The 24,352-nt window shown below is 45.7% G+C and overlaps 1 protein-coding gene, 1 long non-coding RNA gene and 1 pseudogene across 7 annotated transcripts in view; all 3 read right to left on the reverse strand.

The window, feature by feature from the left end:
- Positions 1-16,286: 16,286 nt before the first annotated feature.
- LOC308592193 lies at positions 16,287-18,844 on the reverse strand. Its single transcript, XR_014010421.1, has 3 exons — positions 18,715-18,844; positions 18,405-18,437; positions 16,287-16,572 (listed from the first exon to the last, which is right to left on the reverse strand). It is a non-coding gene; the product is annotated as an uncharacterized lncRNA (long non-coding RNA).
- A 639-nt stretch (positions 18,845-19,483) lies between these two features.
- Positions 19,484-24,352, reverse strand: part of LOC308592249 (uncharacterized protein) — a 28,398-nt gene continuing 23,529 nt past the window's right edge. For all 4 annotated transcript variants that reach the window (XM_081203568.1, XM_081203569.1, XM_081203567.1 and 1 more), the window contains 4 exons: positions 23,763-23,834; positions 23,006-23,041; positions 21,010-21,042; positions 19,484-19,582 (listed from right to left, as the gene is read on the reverse strand). In XM_081203568.1, the coding sequence (XP_081059694.1) occupies positions 19,499-19,582; positions 21,010-21,042; positions 23,006-23,041; positions 23,763-23,834 (225 nt within the window). In that variant the 3' untranslated portion in view covers positions 19,484-19,498. The remainder of the gene's footprint in view (positions 19,583-21,009; positions 21,043-23,005; positions 23,042-23,762; positions 23,835-24,352) is intronic.
- Positions 22,442-24,352, reverse strand: part of LOC308592261 (free fatty acid receptor 3 pseudogene) — a 102,226-nt pseudogene continuing 100,315 nt past the window's right edge. For both annotated transcript variants that reach the window (XR_014013317.1, XR_014013318.1), the window contains exon 3: positions 22,442-22,454. The product of XR_014013317.1 is annotated as a free fatty acid receptor 3 pseudogene (transcript). The remainder of the gene's footprint in view (positions 22,455-24,352) is intronic.

The raw sequence follows: 24,352 nt of genomic DNA on the forward strand, positions 1-24,352 counted from the left end.
TCTATTGTGAGGGAACTGTGGCCATTTTGGTTGCTTTGATATCATGGAATTTAATAGTGCAATTTCCTCCTGAAAAAGGTGCTTTTTGCAGGGCCACAAGGCTAGGTGTCGCCCCCAAAAAGAAAAAGGAGTTACAGCAAAATAGCACTGCTAAGCCATGAATTTCCTGGCTCAGCTGGGAGACCTTTCTCATCCCAGTGGACCTTACTGTAAGATTGCTCTGTTTGTCTTGCAAATCATGGACAATTCAGCCAGCAGTGGCCTGGCTGAGCTGGGATGAGGGTGATATGGCAGCAGATCTCCAGCTCAGCTGAGGAAAAGCAGTTAATAGCACTGCTCAGCCATGAATTTCCTGGCTCGCTGGAGATCCACTGGATCTTAACCTTTCTCATCCCAGTGGACCTTACTGTAAGATGGCTCTCTGGGTCTGGCTAATAATGGGCAATAGATATTGAGGATCCATTTTTAGTACATGAAGTAAGACACCCGGAAACAGTGGCGTAGCGTGGGGGGTGCCAGGGGTGCCGGCCGCACCGGGCGCAACATCTGGGGGGGCGCGAGTCCAGAGGGCCCAGCCCCGTTGTGCCCTCGGCCCGCCCCTATTGTCAGAGCGGCCGGCCAGCCTCCGCCTGCTCCTACCTTGCCCACCCGAGGACTGCGGCAGCGCCCGCCCCCGTGGCCACCTACCCCCGCCTCGCCCATTGGCTTGCCTCCCTCGGCCCCGCCTCTCTCCAATGGCCGCGGGGGTGTCCTGCTCGGCGCCGGCGCCTTTTTTCAAGAGGTAGGGAGGCTGGATGGGGAGGTGGGGTCAGAAGCGGGCAGAGAAGGAGGGGAGCTCGTAGCCAAAAGGGCTGCACCGGCCGGCAAAGGGCCGGGGAAAGTTTGGAGAGGAGAAACACACCGTCATGATTTCCCGGTGGAAGCGGCAGGATTAGGGATGGCGAAGCGTAATTACGCACGAATTTCGCTGGGTGAGAGCTTTGGAGATCGATCGGCGTAAATGGGAATCAATTGGAATATGAGAAAGAGAGAGAGGGGGGGGACCATCATTCATAGGCATAGATTTGTAGGCTTAGGGGGCGCAAATTACTTGCCTTGCCCCCGGTTAGGGGGCGCAAATTACTTGCCTTGCCCCGGGTGCTGACAACCCACGCTACGCCGCTGCCCGGAAATAATTGTGTACTTTGATATATCAGGGTGGAAGCATTGTGTTGGCCAGGCCATGACCTTTCTGGCTCAGCTGGAGACCTGCTGGATCCTCACCTTTCACATCCCAATGGACCTTGCAGTATGAGTGCTCTGGTTGTCTTGCTAACAGTGGGCTAATTCTCCCTATTTTATTGAGACTCCGTTTGATACTATGTTTATTAAAAACAACAACAAGCAAACAAGAAATAACTGTGCACTTTGACATTTCAGCTTGGAAGCGTGGTGGTGAGTATTCTCATGATTTTGTTTATACAGTATCTTTCCCCAAGAGTTTAACTAATTATTTTGTACTTGCAAAATGCATCTTCTGCTCTGCCATGTATTCAGCCAGCAGTGCCCTGGTTGAGCTGGGATGAGGGTGATATGGTAGCAGATCTCCAGCTGAGCTGAGAAAAAGGAGTTACAGCAAAATAGCACTGCTTAGCCACAAACTTCCTGGCTCAGCTGGGAGACCTTTCTCATCCCAGTGGACCTTACTGTAAGATTGCTCTGTTTGTCTTGCAAATCATGGACAATTCAGCCAGCAGTGCCCTGGCTGAGCTGGGATGAGGGTGATATGGCAGCAGATCTCCAGCTGAGCTGAGGAAAAGGAGTTAATAGCACTGCTCAGCCATGAATTTCCTGGCTCGCTGGAGATCCACTGGATCTTAACCTTTCTCATCCCAGTGCACCTTACTGTAAGATGGCTCTCTGGGTGTGGATAATAATGGGCAATGGATATTGAACACCTACTTTATAGTATATGAAGTAAGAAACCCATAAATAATTGTGTGCTTTGATATATTAGGATGCCATCCCTTCCGGTGGTGTGCCAGTGAGTATTCACATGATTTCATTTATATATATCCCAATGAGTATAACTGGTTATTTTGTACAAGCAAAAATGCATATTCTGCCTTGCTTTGTATTCAGCCGGTAGGGTCTTGTATGCTTCAAGTGTCCCATACAAAAAGTGACACCCAGTTTTCTATTGTGAGGGAACTGTGGCCATTTTGGTTGCTGTGATATCATGAAATTTAATAGTGCAAATTCCTCCTGAATAAGGTCTTATTGCAGGGCCACAAGGCTAGGTGTCGCCCCCAAAATGTGTGGTGTTTTGGTGCCATAACCGAGGAAATAACTTTTTGGGAAGCGAGGAATCCATGGCATGAAACTGCAATTGATCACGACCACAAAAGTGGCTGCCATAGTCTCCCAATAAAAACAGGCAGATGGAGTCTTGAAAGATAGTGTCCTGGATTTTGGCTCCAGGTTTGGAGGTTATGGGGTCTTGGCTGTCCCAGGATGAGGGAGATATGGTAGAAAGCTTCCGCTGAGCTGAGGATGGGGAGTTACATTAGCACAGCAGCACTGCTCAACCATGAACTTTCTGGCTCAGTTGGAGATCTGCTGGATCCAAACCATTCTCATATTGGTGGATCTTACTATAAGATTGCTCTCTGGGTCTGGCTAATAATGGGCAATAGATATTCAGCATCCATTTTTAGTACGTGAAGTAAAACACCCAGGAATAATTGTGTACTTTGATATATTAGGGTGGAAGCATTGTCTTGGCCAGGCCATGACCTTTCTGGCTCAGTTGGAGATCTGTTGGATCCTAACCTTTCACATCCCAATGGACCCTGCAGTATGAGTGCTCTGGTTGTCTTGCTAACAGCGGGCAAATTCTCCCTATTTTATTGAGAATCCATTTGATACTATGTTTTGGAAAACAACAACAAGCAAACAAGAAATAACTGTGCATTTTGACATTCCAGCCTGGAGGCGTTCCTCTTCCTTTGCCGGTGAGTATTCTCATGATTTTGTCTATAACATTCCCAAAGAGTTTAACTAATTATTTTGTACTTGCAAAATTCATCTTCTGCCCTGCCATATATTCAGCCAGCAGTGCCCTGGTTGAGCTGGGATGAGGGTGATATGGTAGCAGATCTCCAGCTGAGCTGAGAAAAAGGAGTTACAGCAAAATAGCACTGCTTAGCCATGAACTTCCTGGCTCAGCTGGGAGACCTTTCTCATCCCAGTGGACCTTACTGTAAGATTGCTCTGTTTGTCTTGCAAATCATGGACAATTCAGCCAGCAGTGCCCTGGCTGAGCTGGGATGAGGGTGATATGGCAGCAGATCTCCAGCTCAGCTGAGGAAAAGGAGTTAATAGCACTGCTCAGCCATGAATTTCCTGGCTCGCTGGAGATCCACTGGATCTTAACCTTTCTCATCCCAGTGCACCTTACTGTAAGATGGCTCTCTGGGTGTGGATAATAATGGGCAATGGATATTGAACACCTACTTTATAGCATATGAAGTAAGAAACCCATAAATAATTGTGTGCTTTGATATATTAGGGTCTCATCCCTTCCGGTGGTGTGCCAGTGAGTATTCACATGATTTCATTTATATATATCCCAATGAGTATAACTGGTTATTTTGTACAAGCAAAAATGCATATTCTGCCTTGCTTTGTATTCAGCCGGTAGGGTCTTGTATGCTTCAAGTGTCCCATAAAAAAAGTGACACCCAGTTTTCTATTGTGAGGGAACTGTGGCCATTTTGGTTGCTGTGATATCATGAAATTTAATAGTGCAAATTCCTCCTGAATAAGGTCTTATTGCAGGGCCACAAGGCTAGGTGTCGCCCCCAAAATGTGTGGTGTTTTGGTGCCATAACCGAGGAAATAACTTTTTGGGAAGCGAGGAATCCATGGCATGAAACTGCAATTGATCACGACCACAAAAGTGGCTGCCATAGTCTCCCAATAAAAACAGGCAGATGGAGTCTTGAAAGATAGTGTCCTGGATTTTGGCTCCAGGTTTAGAGGTTATGGGGTCTTGTCTGTCCCAGGATGAGGGAGATACGGGAGCCAGAGTGGTGTAGTGGTTAAGAGCGGTAGATTCGTAATCTGGGGAACTGGGTTCGTGTCTCCGCTCCTCCACATGCAGCTGCTGGGTGACCTTGGGCTAGTCACACTTCTCTGAAGTCTCTCAGCCTCACTCACCTCACAGAGTGTTTGTTGTGGGGGAGGAAGGGAAAGGAGAATGTTAGCCGCTTTGAGACTCCTCCTGGTAGTGATAAAGCGGGATATCAAATCCAAACTCTTCATGGTAGCAAAGCTTTTGCTGAGCAGAGGATGGGGAGTTACATTGGCACAGCAGCACTGCTCAGCCATGAACTTTCTGGCTCAGTTGGAGATCTCCTGGAACTTAATCTTTCTCCTACTAGTGGATCTTTCCATTGGATTGCTAATAATGGTTGATAGATATAGAGTATTCATTTTATATTCTGCAAGTGTCCCAGAAAAACCGGGACACCTCGTTCTTTGGTGTGAGAGAACTATGGCCATATAGGTTGCCCCGCTCCTTAGGGAATTTGCAATGTGATCTGCCATCCCCGACCACACACTCTTTTCAGGTCTGGGATCTTAAGTGGTGCCGCAAAGTATGTGTTTTGGGCACTGTGCCCCAAAGAGGACCTTTTAAGGGGGAGACATCAGTGTGAAAAGCACAAACTCATTGAAACCAAAAGGGCTGCCGTGCCAATTTTGATTTCACTGTTAGGAAAACGACATGCAGAAAGATAGCAACCCCTATTTTGGCTTAAATGTGTTTGATTGTATGTTGTCCTGGCTGACCTGAGATGATGAGATATGGAGTAGATCTCCACCTGACCTGAGGACTGGGAGTTATGTTGGCACTGCATTGCTCAGCCATGAACTTTCAGGCTCAGCTTGTAATCTGCTTGACACTAACCTTCCTCATATCAGTGGATCTTACTATAAGAATGGTCTCTTTGTCTTGCTACTAATGGCCAATAGGTGTTCATTTTATACTACATGAAGTAAGAAACCCATAAATAATTGAGTGCTTTTGTATATTAGGGTGTCATCCCTTCCGGTGGTGTGCCGGTGAGTATTCATGTGATTTCATTTATATATATGCCAATAACTGGTTATTTTGTACAGGCAAAATTGCATATTCTGCCTTGCTTTGTATTCAGCCGGTAGGGTCTTGTATGCTTCAAGTGTCCCACAAAAACAGGGAAATCCAGTTTTCTATTTTGAGGGAACTGCTGCCATTTTGGTTGCTGTGATATCATGCAATTCAATAGCGCAATTTCCTCCTGAATAAGATGCTTTTTGCAGGGCCACAAGGCTGGGTATCACCCCCAAAATGTGTGTTGTTTTGGTGCCATAACCAAGGAAAGAAATTTTTGGGAAGGGAGGAATCTATGGTGTGAAACTGCGATTGATCACGACCACCAAAATGCCTGCCATACTCTCCCAATAAAAACAGGAAGTTGGAGTCTTGAAAGATAGTGTCCCGGATTTTGGCTCCAAGTTTGGAGGTTATGGGGTCTTGGCTGTCCCAGGATGAGGGAGATATGGTAGCAAAGCTTTTGCTGAGCTGAGGATGGGGAGTTACATTAGCACAGCAGCACTGCTCAGCCATGAACTTTCTGGCTCAGTTAGAGATCTGCTGGATCCAAACCATTCTCATATTGATGGATCTTACTATAAGATTGCTCTCTGGGTCTGGCTAATAATGGGCAATAGATATTGAGCATCCATTTTCAGTATATGAAGTAAGACACCCGCAAATAATTGTGTACTTTGATATATTAGAGTGGAAGCATTGTGTTGGCCAGACCATGACCTTTCTGGCTCAGTTGGAGATCTGCTGGATCCTAACCTTTCACATCCCAATGGACTTTGCAGTCAGAGTGCTCTTGTTGTCTTGCTAACAGTGGGCGTATTCTTCCTATTTTATTGAGAATCCATTTGATACTATATTTAGTAAAAACAACAACAAGCAAACAAGAAATAACTGTGCACTTTGACATTTCAGCTTGGAAGCGTGGTGGTGAGTATTCTCATGATTTTGTTTATACAGCATCTTTCCCCAAGAGTTTAACTAATTATTTTGTACTGGCAAAATGCATCTTCTGCCCTGCCATGTATTCAGCCAGCAGTGCCCTGGCTGAGCTGGGATGAGGGAGATATGGTAGCAGATCTCCAGCTGAGCTGGGGACAAGGAGTTACAGCAAAATATAGCACTGCTTAGCCATTAACTTCCTGGCTCAGCTGGAGATCCAATGGATCTTAACCTTTCTCATCCCAGTGGACCTTACTGTAAGATTGCTCTGTTTGTCTTACTAATCATGGACAATTTCCTCCTTTTATATTGAGAATTCATTTCATAGAACATGAAATAAAAAAACAAGAAATAACTTCAGTTTGACATTTCAGGGTGCAAATGTTCTTTGTTCTGTGCCGCTGAATATTCGCATGATTTTGTTTACATGAACTGTCTGTCCAAGTGCCTCAATTCTCATAGTATATTTCTGGACTGGAAAAAACAAACAGGATACATTATTACTATCTCCTCCTATTATTTGACATAATTTCGGAATCCATGCTGTAGTTGTTTCCACATCTTTCATTTTACTGCAAAGAAAACACATAGTGGTCTTCTGCTTGCCATTGTATTAACCTTTCATGTTGCTTTGCTTTTCCATCTGAAGGGACGTCGAAAAAAGAGATCTCCTGTAAGTATATGATCTTTTTCATGGGTTTCTGCATTTTCGTTTTCTTTGCAATATACACAATGCCAGAGATGCTGTTGGACTCCAGATCCCATCAGCCCTGCCAGCATGGCCAGTGGCCAGGGATGATGGGAGTTTTAATCCAACACCACCTGGAGAGCCACTGATTCCCCATCCCTACAGTAGTGGACCTTCACCCATCAGTCAAAAACAAAGTATTTAAGGCCACAGGGATATGGTCCACCAATTTTCATTCACCCACAAAGCCCTTTTCACTTGGCTGTGTTCTGTCAGAAGCTGGGATAAAATCAATTCAGAAATCTGCCTTTGTATCTTTTTATTTGTTAGCTGGTCTGTCTGATTTCCTCTCCTTCTGTTCTCCTAAAACTGTTGGATAGTATTCATAAGATCTTCTGAATGCTATAAGGTTGTAATGCTATACACAAAGCCCCAGAGAACAGAATGCCGATCTTAATTCTAACTGAAACAAAAAAATATGAGGATGCTTTTATCGGATCATTTGCAATGCCAGTGTACAGATTGGTGCATCTGCCACCATGGGCAGCATGTTCTGCAACAACATCTTGAAATTAACTAATTTTCACTCTTCAGAATTAGTTGACCTGGCTTATTTCTCATCCATGCCTCCTGGATTGTCCTTTGATCTTCACTTCTGCAGCATTCTGGGATGGGGGAACCTCTTGAAAATTCACCAGCATTTTAGCATGGATATCTATTGAATCAACACTTTTTTGTACACTTTTGACTAATGCAAACATTTTTGCAAAGAATTTCCATTAAATTTCCATTACATTGTTGCATGTTGTTTTCCGAAGTATATGGTTTTTTCCCCCACGCACACTTTTGTAGACTGTTTTGTTGGAGATTTGTATTACACAATTAAGGCCTCTTGCAAAATTGAAAAGATAGCTGGGCTTGCAAGGCTTCCGGGCAGCAGCCTGCAGCCCACAAGCTTGGGGGACAGCGGGGAGGCGCAGCGCCGCCATCCCGCTGTTCCCCGACCTGGTTTGGAGGCTGCGAGCCCCACAAGCTCTGGGGACAGATATCCGCAAGCCTGGGGAGACCGGCGGGACTTCCCGCTGGGCTCCCTAGGCTTGTGGATAGCAGCCTGTTCTGGGGGCTGGGGTCGGGGGAAGCTCTGGCATCCCCTGCCCCAGCCCCGTGCCTGGGAAAAAAAAAATGATTCCCCCCCCTTTCTTTCCCCCCCAAAAAACTAGGTGCGTCCTATGGGCCAGTGCGTATTTTTCGTTCTATAAGACACACCAGACCATAAGACGCACCTACTTTTTGGAGGAGGAAAATAAGAAAAAAACATATTCTGAATCTCAGAAGCCAAAACAGCAAGAGGGATCGCTGAGCAGTGATCCCTCTTGCTGTTCTGGCTTCTGGTATAGCTGCACAGCCTGTATTCACTGCATAAGACACACATGCATTTCCCCTTACTTTTTGGGAGAGAAAAAGTGAGTCTTATAGAGCAAAAAATACGGTACTACTAAACGTTTTGTACTGGCAAAATACATCATTTTCTCTGCTTGTGCCAATTTGCAGTGTGACACAACCACCACCACCCAAAATGTGCTATTTTCAGGTCTACATTCTAATGTGGAGCTCCCAAATGTGTTTTTGGAGCCGTACTTGAAAAAAGAAGTTTTTTTTGGGAGAAGGAACACAGCATGAAATAGTGCGAGATCGGAGAAAACAAAATGGCCGCTGTGCTGTCGCAATAAAAAATGTTGGTGTGCAGAAGAATGTTATCCCAGATATTGCCTAAAAGGTTTTGGAACCTATGGGGTCCTGACTGTCCTAAGATGAGGAGATATGTCAGCAGTGCTCAGCCATGATCTTTCTGGCTCAGCTGGAGACCTCCTGGATCCTCACCTTTCACATCCCAGTGGACCTTGCAGTAAGAGTGCTCTGGTTGTCTTGCAAACAAGGGCGAATTCTCCCTATTTTATTGAGACTCCGTTTTATACTATGTTTATTAAAAACAACAACAAGCAAACAAGAAATAACTGTGCACTTTGACATTTCAGCTCAGAAGCGCGGTGGTGAGTATTCTCATGATTTTGTTTATATCTTTCCCCAAGAGTTTAACTAATTATTTTGTATTGGCAAAATACATCTTCTGCCCTGCCATGTATTCAGCCAGCAGTGCCCTGGCTGAGCTGGGATGAGGGAGATATGGCAGGAGATCTCCAGATGATCTGGGGACAATGAGTTACACTGAAAAACACTGCTCAGCCACAAACTTCCTGGCTCAGCTGGAGATCCGCTGGATCTTAATCTTTCACATCCCAGTGGACCTTGCAGTAGGATGGCTCTCTGGGTGTGGATAATAATGGGCAGTGGATATTGCGCACCTTCTTTATTATATATGAAGTAAAAAACCCCATAAATAATTGTGTACTTTGATATATTAGGGTGGAATCGGTTCCATTTTTGGTGGGCCGGTGAGTATTCACATGATTTCGTTTATATATTTCCCAATGAGTGTGACTAATTATTTTGATTTCTGCTCAGCCATGTGTGTATCCACAAGGTCCTAGTTGTCCCAGGATTCAGGAGATATAGTACCGCATTTTTCGCTCTATAAGACGCACCAGACCATAAGGCGCACCGAGTTTTGGGAGGAGGAAAACAAGAAAAAATAATATTCTGAATCTCAGAAGCCAGAAGAGCAAGAGGGATCTCTGCACAGTGATCCCTCTTGCTATTCTGGCTTCTGGGATAGCTGCACAGCCTGTATTCGCTCCATAAGACGCACACGCATTTCCCCTTACTTTTTGGGAGGGAAAAAGTGAGTCTTATAGAGCAAAAAATACAGTAGTTTATCGCCAGCTGAGCTGGATATGGGGAGTTAAGCTGGCACAACACTGCTCAGCCATGAACTTTCTGGCTCAACTGGAGATCCGCTGGATTCTATACTTTCTTATACCAGTGAAGTTTACTGTAAGATTGCTCTATTTGAGTTGCTGATAATGGGGGGGGGGGGGTTATCCCTTTTATTCTGTGGATTAATTTGTTACTATGTGAAGTTAAAAAATAAGAATGAAAGAACTGTGGACTTTGGCATTTCAGATTGGAAACATTTCTGTTGGTCTGCCCATGGGTATTCACATGGGATATTTTAAATTTTTTGCTAATTATCCCAATTCAAATTGCTGATTTTGAGCTATAAAGGCATGAATGGCTCAGGACTGCAATACCTCAAGGACCGCCATTCCCCACATAAACCATCCAGGAATTTGTGTTCATCACCTGAGACCCATTTTTGTGTGTGCCTCCTTCATGTGAGGTCCAGAGGGTGGGAACAGAAGAAGAGGCCTTTTCTGTAGTCGCTCCCCATTTGTGGAATGCTCTCCACAGGGAGGTTTGCCTGGCATCTTCATTATACATCTTTAGGTGCCAGGCAAAAACGTGCCTCTTCAACCAGGCCTTTGGCTGATTCTACAGCCTTTTACATTTGTTTGTAGGAGTGGGGTATGATTTTATTGTTTTTGTTTTAACTGTTTATTTGTGCTTTTACCCTGTACCTCTTCTCTTGAGAGCCAGTGTGGTGTAGTGGTTAAGAGCGGTAGTCTCGTAATCTGGTGAACCGGGTTCGCGTCTCCGCTCCTCCACATGCAGCTGCTGGGTGACCTTGGGCCAGTCACACTTCTCTGAAGTCTCTCAGCCCCACTCACCTCACAGAGTGTTTGTTGTGGGGGAGGAAGGGAAAGGAGAATGTTAGCCGCTTTGAGACTCCTTAAATGGAGTGAAAGGCGGGATATCAAATACAAACTCTTCTTCTTCTTCTTCTTCTTCCCTTGTGATAAAGGGCAATATATCAAACAAACAATCAATCAAACAAACAAATAAACAAGAAATTAGTCAAAACTACACACCCAACTGTCATCCTGGGCTCTTCCAGGGATATAAATTAATAAGTAATAACAATAATACAAAAATATATTTATTGGGGTAATTCACACTAAAATGGCAAAGGATTTTCATGGGCATTTTTTCTTCTTAAAAAAATGCAGATTGCTGTAATGATGCGTGTTCTACCAATAGCAATTGTTCTTTCAGATTCAGAGGCAACACACTTTGGAGTAAAGATTATGAGCTTTATTGATTATACAACAAGCACTGGACATAAAAACACACGCACAGCCTACCCAAAGTTTTTTGGGGAAATCACTAAGCATTTAAGTACAAAACTCTTCTCAAGGTTATTTATCTTGCATCACTTGGAAACCCCTTTAGAAAAGCCAGCAGGTAAAAACCCATCTTCTGGAACTATTGCAAAGCACAGTTCTGGATCTCTGGCCTTAGGTGGAGTTCTCTGTGGAACAGCACTCCTGTATCCTATATGTATACTGTTTTACACTTGGGAATGTGGCAAACAGCCATGTTTCTGTCAGAGGTGGTTTTAGGGTGCAGTCGTACTGGGTGCTGAACAGCAGGGGACACCAAAACAAGGAGGGAGAGAGGCAGGGGTGCAGCCAAATTTTAGTCTTGCATAGGATGCCACTGAAATTTGAGTTCACAGTTTCTTAGGTCCGCCAAGAGAAATACCAATGGCATCATCCCAAACCATTTCAAGGTATACCAAAGGATTGGTCAGCTGTCCTTTTCCAGTATCAGTGTAGGACTTCCATCACAGCTTAGTCATTCTCATTCCCATGGCTCTGAAACTGCTAAACAATGAGCTAACCAAAAAGAACTGGTTAGCTCTGCCCTGCTGGTCTCATGGACCCAAGGCTGTTTTGTAGCCTTGACATAAAAGCCTACATGCCATCTTATGACATGGAACATTCCCATATAAAATTAATTCCTTAAAAGATGTACTAAAAAGGGACCAAAATATTGCAATGGCTAACCAAGCAGATTCAGGTTCCTACACAGACGCCCAATAAGGCAACAAATAGATAATTGTTGGAGGCCATGTATCTCTTCACAATCACAATATTCTTCTATGTATTTCCAATACAATGTGGAGAACTGAATTTAAGATTGGAAAGATGAAAATGCTGAATAATTTTCTCGAGGATTGGGAAGGTGGGAGGAGATGAGAAACCAAGACCGATTCATTCCTACCCAGGAGTAAGCCCCAGTGAACTCATGTACATTTTTAGCTGGGGAACCTGTGGCCCTCATTCCTGGCCATTGACCATGTAACATGAGGCTGATGAAAGTTGGAGTTTGACAACTTCTCCAGGGCCATAGAATCTTTATCCTTGATGTATAGGATTGTACTTTGTTAATTTGGTGGTGCTAAGGGACATGGGTGGCGCTGTGGGTTAAACCACAGAGCCTAGGACTTGCTGATCAGAAGGTTGGTGGTTCGAATCCCCACAAACGGGGTGAGCTCCTGTTGCTCAGTCCCTGCTCCTGCCAACCTAGCAGTTTGAAAGCATGTCAAGTGCAAGTAGATAAATAGGTACCGCTCTGGCGGGAAGGTAAACGGAGTTTCCATGCGCTGCTCTGGTTCGCCAGAAGCGGCTTGGTCATGCTGGCCACATGACCAGGAAGCTGTATGCTGGCTCCCTTGGCCAATAAAGCGAGATGAGCGCTGCAACCCCAGAGTTGGCCACGACTGGACCTAATGGTCAGGGGTCCCTTTACCCTTTACCCTTTAAAAGCTTTTAGCTTTAGATCAGGGACAGAGAACATATGGCCCTTCAGACGTTGTTAAACTCCAACTTCTATCAGCTCCATCCATCATAGCCAATGATCAGGGTTCCCTAGCCCTTATGCAGCCTTACCTCATTGGGGATGTTTATGTGACTAATTATTTATGTTCTTATTTCCAGGCGCCTTAATACTGAAGATCTCTGAAGATCTGAAGATACACTGAAGATCTCTGCCACATTGACAAAGGCTCCCTACTCTCTTGTACACTTTTCCGACACTGCCTGCCCTAAGCCAATCAGACAAAAACTGAATCACAAAACCAATGCTAATACAATCAGGATAATCGCTATAACATGAACTGATTTTCTTGTCTTTGTACAGACAATATGAACTGCCCGAATTAATACCCTGATGACTGGCAAAAACTTTAAAAAATAAATAAATCTCAAATACGCTAAAATTGTTTTTGTTTTGTTTTGTTTTAATGACTAGTCTAAGCTAGGCACTACGTTTTCGTCACTCCTGGTGCAAGGTCAGTAGCATCTGCAAATTTATTGCATCTCTTCAATTTAGAAAGATGTTGAACAACAATGAGCCCAGGACCGAACCCTGCAGCACCTCACTTGTCACTTTTTCCCCAGGTCAATCAAATTACAAATTCACCTAACGGTTACCTCGTCAAGCCCACATTTTACCAGCTTCTCTGCAAGAATATCATAGGGGATTTGTTAAAAGCCTTACTGAAATCAAGATACACTACTTCCACAGCATCCCCCTGATCCACCAAGCTTGTCATTCAGGTCCTCCACAAGCAATCTGCATCTCGGTTGCAGGGCCTGCCTTTGCTTGGCCTTCTCCATACCTCTTCTAGTTCTGGGAGAGAGCAGGAAGTCACAGCAGGAGGGGAAGACACCCTGGCTTATTCAGCAGCCATGTCATCTCTGCCACTTGGCCCCCTCTTCTCCAGCCTCTGCTTCTAGCTCTGATTCTGAACTGCTCTCTACCATGGACTCTTCTTGCTCACTAAACCCTTTTACCTCTTCAGCTTCCAACACATCCTCTTTGCAGTCTGCTTCCTGTTGTTCTTCTGACCACACAGACCCCTGGCTCTGAACAATTTACCCCTGGGGCTTCCAGCCGATTCATGACAATGAACTACTTTGAGGGGGTTTTCATATATCGAGAAGCATACAATTTTAATGAAATAAAATAAATATGAAGTATCAGGACTGGTGGTCTAGACTACGGTTCACCAATCTCTTGGGGCACATTTGAAAACTAGAGAAACTGTTGTGAGCACCCTCCCACACCACCTATTATATTAGCTACAATGGAATGTTTCTTTCAAGCCTAACTTTTGTGCAGGAACCTACTTAATTCACATTTTCTGAAACAAGACGTCCTTTGAAATCCACACCTCTCAGAATTTTGCAACGCAGCTTTTCAGCCAAGCGGTGTGTACAGAAATGCATATAATGTGGGCAAAGTGTGCATTAGACTGCAGATATTAGAAGAAGAAACCATGCCAAAATGCATTAGATTGTGGGAAATTACTATGTAAAGAATGTATATATTAAGCAACATTGCATACAGAGATGTGTATTTTAGGAGAAATGTGCACTCAGATACTGGTGGATTTTCATGAGAACTTAAAAAGAAAAAAGGAAAACTGATGCAGAAATGGGGGGGATAGAAAGAAACCATAATTGACAGATTTACATAATAATAATAATAATAATAATAATAATAATAATAATAATAATAATAATAATAATAAATTTTATTTATATCCCGCCCTCCCCAGCCGAAGCCGGGCTCAGGGCGGCTAAGAACAATAAAAAAATCCAACATTCTAAAAACATTTCATTATAAAAATTAATTAAAATCAAATTGATGGCAACCGTTAAGCAAAACTCTGTGCAGATTGCCAGAGGAGGGAGTCAGGCTGCGCCCCAACCAAAGGCCTGGTGGAACAGCTCTGTCTTGCAGGCCCTGCGGAAAGATGTCAGGTCCCACAGGGCCCTAGTCTCTTGTGACAGAGCGTTCCACCAGATTGGAGCTGCAGCCGAGAAAGCCCTGGCTCTAGTTGAGGCCAGCCTAACCTCTCTGTGGCCTGGGACCTTCAGGATGTTTTTATTTGCAGACCGTAGGTTCCTCTGTGGGACATACCAGGAGAGGCGGTCCCATAGGTACGAGGGTCCTAGGCCGTATAGGGCTTTAAAGGTTAAAACCAGCACCTTAAACCTGATCCTGTACTCCACCGGGAGCCAGTGCAGCTGGTATAGTACTGGATGAATGTGATCTCGCAGTGAAGACCCCATAAGGAGTCTCGCCATGGCATTCTGCACCCACTGGAGTTTCTGGGTCAGTCTCAATGGCAGCCCCACATAGAGCGAGTTACAATAATCCAGTCTGGAGGTGACCGTCACGTGGATCACAGTGGCTAGGTCAGGGCGAGAGAGATAAGGAGCCAACTGCTTAGCTTGGCGGAGATGAAAAAATGCCGCCTTTGTTATAGCTGTAATCCGCGCCTCCATAGAGAGGGAGGTATCGAAGATTACACCCAAACTCTTAACGGACGGTGCTGGCACTAATTGCACCCCCGCAAGAGATGGGAGTTGCCCCCTCAATCCCATATCGTCCTGTCCCAGCCAGAGGACCTCTGTCTTCGAAGGATTTAACTTCAACCGGCTCTCATGTAACCATCCAGCCACAGCTTCCAAGCATCTGATCAGTGCGTCTGGGGCCGAGTCAGGATGGCCATCCATCAACAGATAGAGTTGGGTGTCATCAGCATACTGATGGCAACCCAGCCCAAAACTCTGGACAAGCTGGGCGAGGGGGCGCATAAAGATGTTAAAAAGCATCGGGGAGAGTATCGCACCCTGAGGCACTCCACACGCCAAGGAGTGGCGCGATGACAATTCCCCCCCAAGCGCCACCCTCTGTCCCCAACCAGAGAGAAACGAGCGCAGCCATTGAAGGACTGGATCCCCACGTCGGCAAGGCGATGGTCCAGGAGTTCGTGATCAACCATGTCGAAGGCTGCTGACAGGTCTGAAAGAATCAGCAGCCCCAACCCGCGGAGATCATCTGTTAGGGCGACCAGAGCCGTCTCGGTCCCATGACCAGCGCGGAAGCCGGACTGGAATGGATCCAGAGCCAATAATTTGCTTGCACTCAGCAGGCGTGCCAAGACAACTCTTTTGGTCACTTGTGTCTCCTGACACTGTCTGTGCCGGTAATGTTATAATTTTTCTAATAATTCTGTAAGTTTTGTATTTTTGTGCCTCAATTTGATCCTTGTACATGGTTTTGTACGTATTGTGGTGTTTTATCCTTTGTGACTTGCAGTCGCTTTTATTGATCATGGTTTATTAATTATTTATTGTAATGGTTAAGAGTGAATTTATTCTTAATTATTATTTGCTGATGTTTTGAGAGTTAATTTTATTGTGTACAATTATATTCTAATAGATATTACTTTTATTGTGTACTATTATATTCTAATAGATATTACTGGATATTACTTTCTTTGATATAAATCATTCCATTTTAAAGTTATATTTTATTATGACTTTCTGTATCGGATCAGATTATTTAAAGGTGCATGTTCTTCGTTGTTTATTTTGTTGCTGTAAACCGCCTTGGGCATAATAATATAAAAAGGTGGTACTGTATACAAATTAAAAGTGAAAAGAGAAGAAATGGTAAGTACATTACTGCCTGCTGCCTACTGGTGGCTGTACAGCTCAGCAGAAGAGGAGTGAGCAGCTATCTTTTCTAGCAATGGTACAGCTGTAGCAGAGAGAATAAGACAACCTTCATGAAAATCGAGATTTAGGAGTACAATCAAGGCTCATGTCAGCATCGTCTACTCCTCAATAAAGCAAATTAAGAACCATGTCTGTGCAATTGGGGTTTCAGTTTTATTTGCATGAAATATTTTCCAGGGCCAAAGGACAAAGGAATAGTTAATTAAAGACACCAAAGTAAAATCACCCCTAAACCAAGATTTGTTTAGGTCGAGTGTTCTGTTTTCCTTGATGGAACGGACTCTGTTAATTTTGCAGACATGTACATAGGTTTCTTGTCTTTCTGGATGAAAGGAGAAAGGTGTGCTAACTGGTGTCCCAATTAGCTCCTTCGGTTTCTGATCTGTTAGCTCTTGCTCTGGGCTATTTCAGGCATCCTGGAAAAAGACGAGAGGGGAAGAAGTCATAAAAGAAAATGACTGCAAAAAATGTAGGGGCACCAACTTGGGCCCTAGGTTATGGGTGCCCAATGGCATCCATGACATAACATGACGTTGTGAAGTCATGATGTCACAACATCACATTAATCAGCAAGCTACTGAGGTGCTTCTGAGGCCTGGCTTCTGAGATCACGTCTGAGGCCTCACGGGGCCTTGGCGATCATGTCCAAGACCTCCAATGTGACTTTGGTTTGTACCGGAAGTTGTGTCAGAAGCCTGGCAGGGCCTCCGACGTTGCCTTGGAAGTTACGTTGGGCTTTCAGTGTGACTTTCAGTAGAAACCGGAAGTTACGTCGGAACCTGCGCTGTTGGAACCCACAGCCAAGTCCCCCCACTAGTTGGCAGCTATGACCTGGAGTGAACAGATCATGAGGTCAAATCTCATCCTCCAAGAGAGAGCTTTTGGGGCCCTTCATCTTACAGGCAAATGAATGCACAGAAGCAGCACTGCATCTCTACTCTAGACTCTTCAGGGCTATCAATGCAGAAGGGCCACAGCTCAGTGGTAGAACACATGCCTTGAATGCAAAAGTTCCCAGCTGGGAGATAACCCCATCAGAAATCCTGGAAAGCTGCTGTCAGTTGGTAAACAACAACAACAACAACAACAACAACAACAACAACAACAATACCTCACCCATCTGGCTGGGTTCCCCCAGCCATTCTGGTCATCTTCCATCAAGATATAAAAACATAATAAAATGTCAAATATAAAAAACCTTCCTGATACAGGACTGCCTTCGCATGTCTCCTAAAAGTTGTGTAGTTCTTTATCTCCTCGACAACTGATGGGAGGGTGTCCCACAGGGAAGGTGCCACTGCCGAGAAGGCCCTCTGCCGTCTCAAATGATACTGAGAACTACATAGACCAATGACCTGAGTCAGTATAAGGTAGCTTCCTATGTTCCACTCAATGGAGCTTACTCCTGAGTAGATATGCATAGGAGTGCAATGTTAGTTTTTAAAACCTTGGCCACAAAATAAATTTAAAAATGATAAATGAGAAGGCATGAAATGTATCAAAATCAGCAGTTTTAAAAGAACAAACCTAATTACTGTATTTTTCGCCCTATAGGACGCACCTTTTCCCTCCAAAAATGAAGGGGAAATGTGTGTGCGTCCTATGGGGCGAATGCAGGCTTTTGCTGAAGCCTGGAGAGCGAGAGGGGTCGGTGCGCACCGACCCCTCTCGCTCTCCAGGCTTCAGGAAGCTATCCGCAAGCCTTGGGAGCCCTATACTACCGTATTTTTCGCCCTATAGGGCGCACCGGCCCATAGGGCACACCTAGTTTTGGGGTGGGGGTAAAAAAAAATAATTCTTTATTCCCCCCCCCAAAAAAAACTAGGTGCGCCCTATGGGCCGGTGCGCCCTATAGGGTGAAAAATACGGTAGTTGTCCAATTCTTACTGAGCAAATTTTCACTGGAAGTTTTTAAACAGAGGTTGGAGGGCCATCCACCTGGGCTTATTTAACTGTACTTCCTGATTTGCAGGGCATTGGACCAGTGGCGTAGCATGGGTTGTCAGCACCCGGGGCAAGGCAAGTAATTTGCGCCCCCTAACCCGTGGATTTGCGCCCCCTAACCCGTGGATTTGCGCCCCCTAACCCTAGCCCCCAGATGTTGCGCCCGGTGCGGCCTGCCCCCCCTGCCCCCCCACGCTATGCCACTGCATTGGACTAGGTGGCCCTTGGGTCCCCTTTGAATTCTATGATACATCACAAGGAGAAAGGAAGAGGCAATGCCATTATAGGCATATTTGATACTCACACGCCTTTACTGCTGCTGTGGCTTTTTCCACTTCTGCAATGCAAAGCCAGAAATTCAAACAACCGAAAGAATATGCCCCAGAATAGACATAGGGGGCCCAGCCACACAGATCAGCTACATCTGAGCAGCTCTATGCACCAAAGGAGCGGGGCCAGTGGAAAGGTGTGGCGTTGGGGCGGGGTCAGTGGCACAAGCTTTGCTCCCTGGCATTGCTCACGGCAATCCTGCACAAAACATGTGAAAAGGCCTAAGCAGGTTCCCTGGAGCACTTCTGGAAGAACTGATGCTATTCCCCATGATATGTACTCACCCTTCTCCCTTGTTGTCTATTGCCACCGGCACCCTGAAAAGAAGAAAAGAAGCCATAATTATTTCCAGGCTTGCAAGAAGAATGGAAACATTGGCTTTGGTCCTGACAAGTAAGGAAGGTGCTGAACCTCAGGCCTGGAGGCCAAATGTGCCCCCCCCTGGAAGAGGAAGAGGGGTGCAGGGGAGCGGCCCCCCCCCCATGCTGGGCACCATGCCCCCACAGACGGCACGCCACACCCCTGCAGGTGGCGCACCACACCTCCGGGACGCACGCCAGCCACGCCCACGCCTGCTTTCCACCCCCAGTGCCAGAGCATGAAGCTCTGCCACTCCACCCCCCCACCTATCTCTCTGTCCTTCCAAATTCTCCCCAGGCCACACCCCTCACGGCCTCTAATTTGCACCTCAAATTTTTTTTGCCTGGCTGCCACGTGTCCTTTAACTCTGGTGACGCATTTTGTATGCCTGGACGAAGGACATGGAGGAGTATAAGCATATTTCACGGAACAATAAACAAGCAATAAACAGCTACCCTTCAAAATCCGCACTTCTCTGAATTATGCGATGCAATTCTTCTACCGAGGAATGTGCTTGTTTGCTTTGTAAAAAGTGCAAATGAAATGAACACACACACATGTGCATATTAGAGCAACTAATGTACACAAAGGCATATTGGGGAAAACTGCATGCAAAGGAAGTGTGTATATTCCATTAATTTCTCCAAGTAGTTTCTTGGAGAAATGCATATGGATGTGTGTATGAATCTCCACTCCATCTCAAATCCATTATGATGGGCCTGAAAGTAAGGGAGGTGACGCTTGAGAGTGTCTTACCCTTCCTCCTGCCTTTTTATTCTTGTTTGCTCCAGCCTGCAATGAAAAGAGATAGGGAACATATTAGCCAGGAGTGTTTTCTTCCTCTCGAGACCAATCATGCCAATAGAATGGGGGCAGATGGGACACCAAAGGAATATAAGGGATAGAAAATACGGCCCTTTGCTTGTTCAGAAGCCCCCGGGGTGCATGCCAGCCACACCCGCGCCTGCTCTCCGCCCTCGGAGCCGGAGCATGAAGCTCCACCACTGCCCCCCCACCTCTCTATCTGTCCTTCCAAATTCTCCCCAGGCCACACCCCTCTAATTTGCACCCAAATCTTTTTGCCTGGCTGCCATGTGTCCTTTAACTCTGGTGAAGCATTTTGTATGCCTGGATGAAGGACAGGGAGTAGTATAAGCATGTAGAAACCAGCTTCCTACACAAAGGTGAAATTAACATTGGTTGCTCTGCCCACCTTTATCTCTGGCACTGTGCACCACTGCATGTGGCCCCTGGAAAGTTGCCTAGGACTGAAAAGGTTTTCCCATCCTTGAGCTAGGAAAAGTGAGGCTGCTCAGCGTGCTTTCTCCTTTCCTGTTCTCTTCTGCAAGCCAACATGATCTGCAATTTGGCATGGGCAACTCTGTCCATTTCAGTTCCTCATTTTTTGCATAGGAAGTTCAATTTTCCATATGTCCACATCGGTTTGCAACTACTACTATTGAAAGTGCTCATGAAAATGCACCACCAGCAATTTGCAGCTAATTTCTCCTAATATACATTGTTTTCATATGCAGTTTCCCCAGTTCGCATTTTTGGAAACCAATTTTCTCCAATTTTGTATGCTGCTTTCAGTAGTAGATGCATTCTTAGGCACACTTCCACCATGCATGCTGGAGAACTGCATTGCAAAATGTGACGTCCAAATTTTGGGGGATGGCTGTGTTTTGGTTTGCATCTTGCTTCAGAAAGTGTGAGCTGGGGAGGCTGGCCTTAAAATGAGAAAGGAATCAGATTTCTCACCTCCTCTATCCCTACCTGCAATAGCCAGGCTGCACCTTGTCTCATTTAAGGGTCTCCGTTGTGGAAGGGAGAGGGAGAAATTCATTTGGTTCACATTTTCAGGCAAACCTATCTAATTCATATTTCACGGAACAATAAACAAGCAATAAACAGCTACCCTTCAAAATCTGCACTTCTCTGAATTATGCGATGCAATTCTTATACCGAGGAATGTGCTTGTTTGCTTTGTAAAAAGTGCAAATGAAATGAACACACACACATGTGCATATTAGAGCAACTAATGTACACAAGGCATATTGGGGGGAAACTGCATGCAAAGGAAGTGTGTATATTCCATTAATTTCTCCATGTAGTTTCTTGGAGAAATGCATATGGACGTGTGTATGAATCTCCACTCCATCTCAAATCCATTATGATGGGCCTGAAAGTAAGGGAGGTGACTCTTGAGAGTGTCTTACCCTTCCTCTTGCCTCTTGTTTCTCTGTTCCAGCCTGCAATGAAAAGAGATAGGAAACATATTAGCCAGGAGTGTTTTCTTCCTCTCGAGACCAATCATGCCAATAGAATGGGGGCAGATGGGGCACCAAAGGAATATAAGGGACATAAAATACGGCCCCTTGCTTGTTCAGAAGGTACATCTGTTTCTTGAGCCATTTGGATAGTAATGAAAGGGCCAACCTCAAAACTGGAATGGAGAATCAGGAGAGACTAGAGTTGGGAATCCAATGAAATACATGAAATAGCAATAAAGGATCAGAGCTGACCATGCCACCAAGCTGAAGTACTTGCTTCAGCTGTCAAATTCTGGTTGCCTCTAGAGGACAATTATTGGATCCAGGGTGGTGACTTCAGTCTTCCTATACTATTCAGCATGAGCAACTTGAGGAAAGGTGGGGTGTAAATGTTAGGCGTGTGTGCTAGCTAGAAGAGGCAACTTGTATCTGTAGATTTTGGGAAGAAGCCTGATGTGTTTCAGAGCCTCTCTGTGTCTTTCCTATATGATTAGACTTTCAATAATGAAATAAGGTTTGTTAAAAACAAGTCTGTTTTCTCCTCATTCACTATAATGGGGGATCTAATAATAGCTTATTTTTCATTTTCACATATGTGGAAGAAATTTGCTGGCATCTAGTGTAGATTAAGTCAGCCGACCTGTACACAGATACATCCAATGGTTTTCCTTGCAGGTCATCTTTAAAGTTTGATTTAAAAACAAAGGCAAAACAAAACATTTTCATTTTCTGCCAAAACTGAATGCAGTTTGCTGGCGTGGCCACTTCTTTTGAAGAATGATAGCTGCAGTGATTCTCACAGAATTAAAATCATTACTATTTTGGATTGGGTACAACAGGAACAATAGGGGAAGGGGCGGTCGTGGGAAAAGGAGCATGGTTACCCAAGAAATACCGAGGGTGGGGAGGAACAGCAGAGCCGAAAAGAGTATACTTAACGTGCTACAGACATGGAAGTACCGTATTTGGGGAAGGGGAAATGTATGTGTGTCCTATGGAGCGAATGCAGGCTCCTTGGCTTCAGCGATAGCAACGGGAAGCCTCCGAAGCACAGAGGGAGCACTCCCTCCGCACTCTGGAGGCTTTGCGTTGCTTTTGCTGAAGCCTGCAGAGCAAGAGGGGTCAGTGCGCACCAACCCCTCTCACTCTCCAGGCTTCAGGCAGCTATCGGCAAGGCTTCAGGACATAGCAGGAGTTCCCCCCGCGCTCCGAAGGCTTGCAGATAGCAGCCTGAAGTCCAGGGAGCGCAGCGCCAACTCCCGCTGCACTCCCCGGGCTTCAGGCAGCTATCTGCAAGCCTTCGGAGCGCGCCCCCAGCCCCGCAAGCTCCGGCTCAACCTTGCCGCCGATCCCGGACCTGTTCTGGGGGCTGGGGTCAGGGGAAGCTCGGGCTTCTCCCGCCCCATCCTCGCGGCTAATAACGAAGCCAAGACAGCGAGTCGGATCCATCCCGCTCCCTGTTTTGGCTTCTGCCAAAGCCGCGCGCAGCCTCTCCCAGCTGGAGATGTTGCGCGCAGCTAAAAAGGAAGCCAAGACAGCCAGCGGCATGGATCCCGCTCGCTGTCTTGGCTTCTTTGCCCTTTGGGGAGGGAAAAAAAATATCCCCCCCTTTATCCCCCCCCTAAAAACTAGGTGCGCCCTATAGTCCGGTGCGCCCTATGGAGCGAAAAATACGGTAAGTAGTTTGTAGGCTACCAGGCCCCAAACTGTCCTTACTGTCTGTAAGGATTCATAGAATCATGGATTCATAGAATTGTAGAATTGGAAGCCCAACCCTGTGCAATGCAGAAATCTCAACTGAAGGGCATGTTTTGCAATGATGCAACATGCCTCACCATACAGGTGTCAGTTACATTTTAGGATTAATTCTGACTGCCCCTCCTCCCACCACCCAAAAAATGGGGGGGGGGGGAATGGGAGAAGGTAATGGAAAATGTCTTACTGCACCGCCGCCATTTCCAAACATCGACATTAGACTCTACAAAAGGAAGAAAAGGCATTAATCTTTCTCTGGCTGATGGACATATAACACCCCACGCTGTAAATCAGGCATGTCCAACTCCCAAGAGACTGCGATCTACTCCAGCTATTAAAAAACTGGCAGTGATCTACCCATTAGATTGACCAGAGTTGTTGAGCTTTTTGGGGTGAGGATGACAGGTAGAGCATGATTGACCGGTTGGACATGCCTGCTGTAAATGTATCTATCTCCAGTTATCTGCATTCTCAGGACTAGACACATAGCCTGAAGGGGCATAAGCCAGCTTCCTATACAGGAGACTCCCCATTTCTGCAGGGGCTATGCTCTGGACCACCTAACACATACACAAAATAGAGTAAAATGGGAAGTCGCTTAGCTGATGGCCGGAGAAGAACCTTGCATTCAACTTTTCAGGATTTGTTGTTGTTGTTTTGTTAATTTATTCAGTTTGTTAGTCACCTAATACATTTAGCAAAGACAACCTAAGTGCCTTCTGAAACTTACTTACAAATGTTCACTCCTGAGGCCATTTCATGTTTTTCTATAGGTGTGCCAGCCAGGATAGAGAAGTTTGTTGTGCACATTGTATACTCATTAACAGAGCACAAAGTAACTGGGGGAAAGATATTGGGAGGAGCCAACATTATTACTTAGGAAGGGCATTCATTCTGCGATAAAACTATTGTCTTCATAGTCCATGTAATGGAAGGCATCTTACCGATAACGCAGCTCCTCCTCCTCCTCCTCCTCCTCCTCCTCCTCCTCCTCCTCCAAGCAAAGCCATTAGGCCCTAAAGAAAAGGAAAACACAGAATTCTTCTCTAACACTGATTTTGGTGCCTCCATCTTGGGCATATCCTATATGATTTTATATTTTGTCAGAGGTGCTGACTTGTGCCCCAGATTGTGGGTGTCCAGCGGCGCATGCATGTGCAATGTGACATCCTGACATCGCTCACACATCACATGGGCATTACACTGGGCTCCATGCTCAGCCTCCACCAGCCACCACCCGCTGCCTCGTGTCCACTGGTCCTCTGCTGCCACTGCAGTGACTGAACCTCTGCATCTGCCATGGGGCCCCCATTGGGGCCTACTGTGGCCGCAGGTGTATTTCCAGGGCTGTGTCTGTGGTGGGCCTCAGTGGAGGCCTTGTAGTGGTGGCCTTGGCCTGGTCACTGCGTTGGCGGGGATCGGGTGGGTGGCCAGGTCCCCTCTTCATTGCAGGGGCTTGGCCCCCCTGCTACAAATATTGAGGGGGCTGATGCACTCAGGGCTCCATAGAGATAGTGCCTATGTAGATTATTGG

Source organism: Podarcis bocagei, assembly GCF_964188305.1.
Source record: "Podarcis bocagei genome assembly, chromosome: 7".
Lineage (NCBI taxonomy): Eukaryota > Metazoa > Chordata > Lepidosauria > Squamata > Lacertidae > Podarcis > Podarcis bocagei.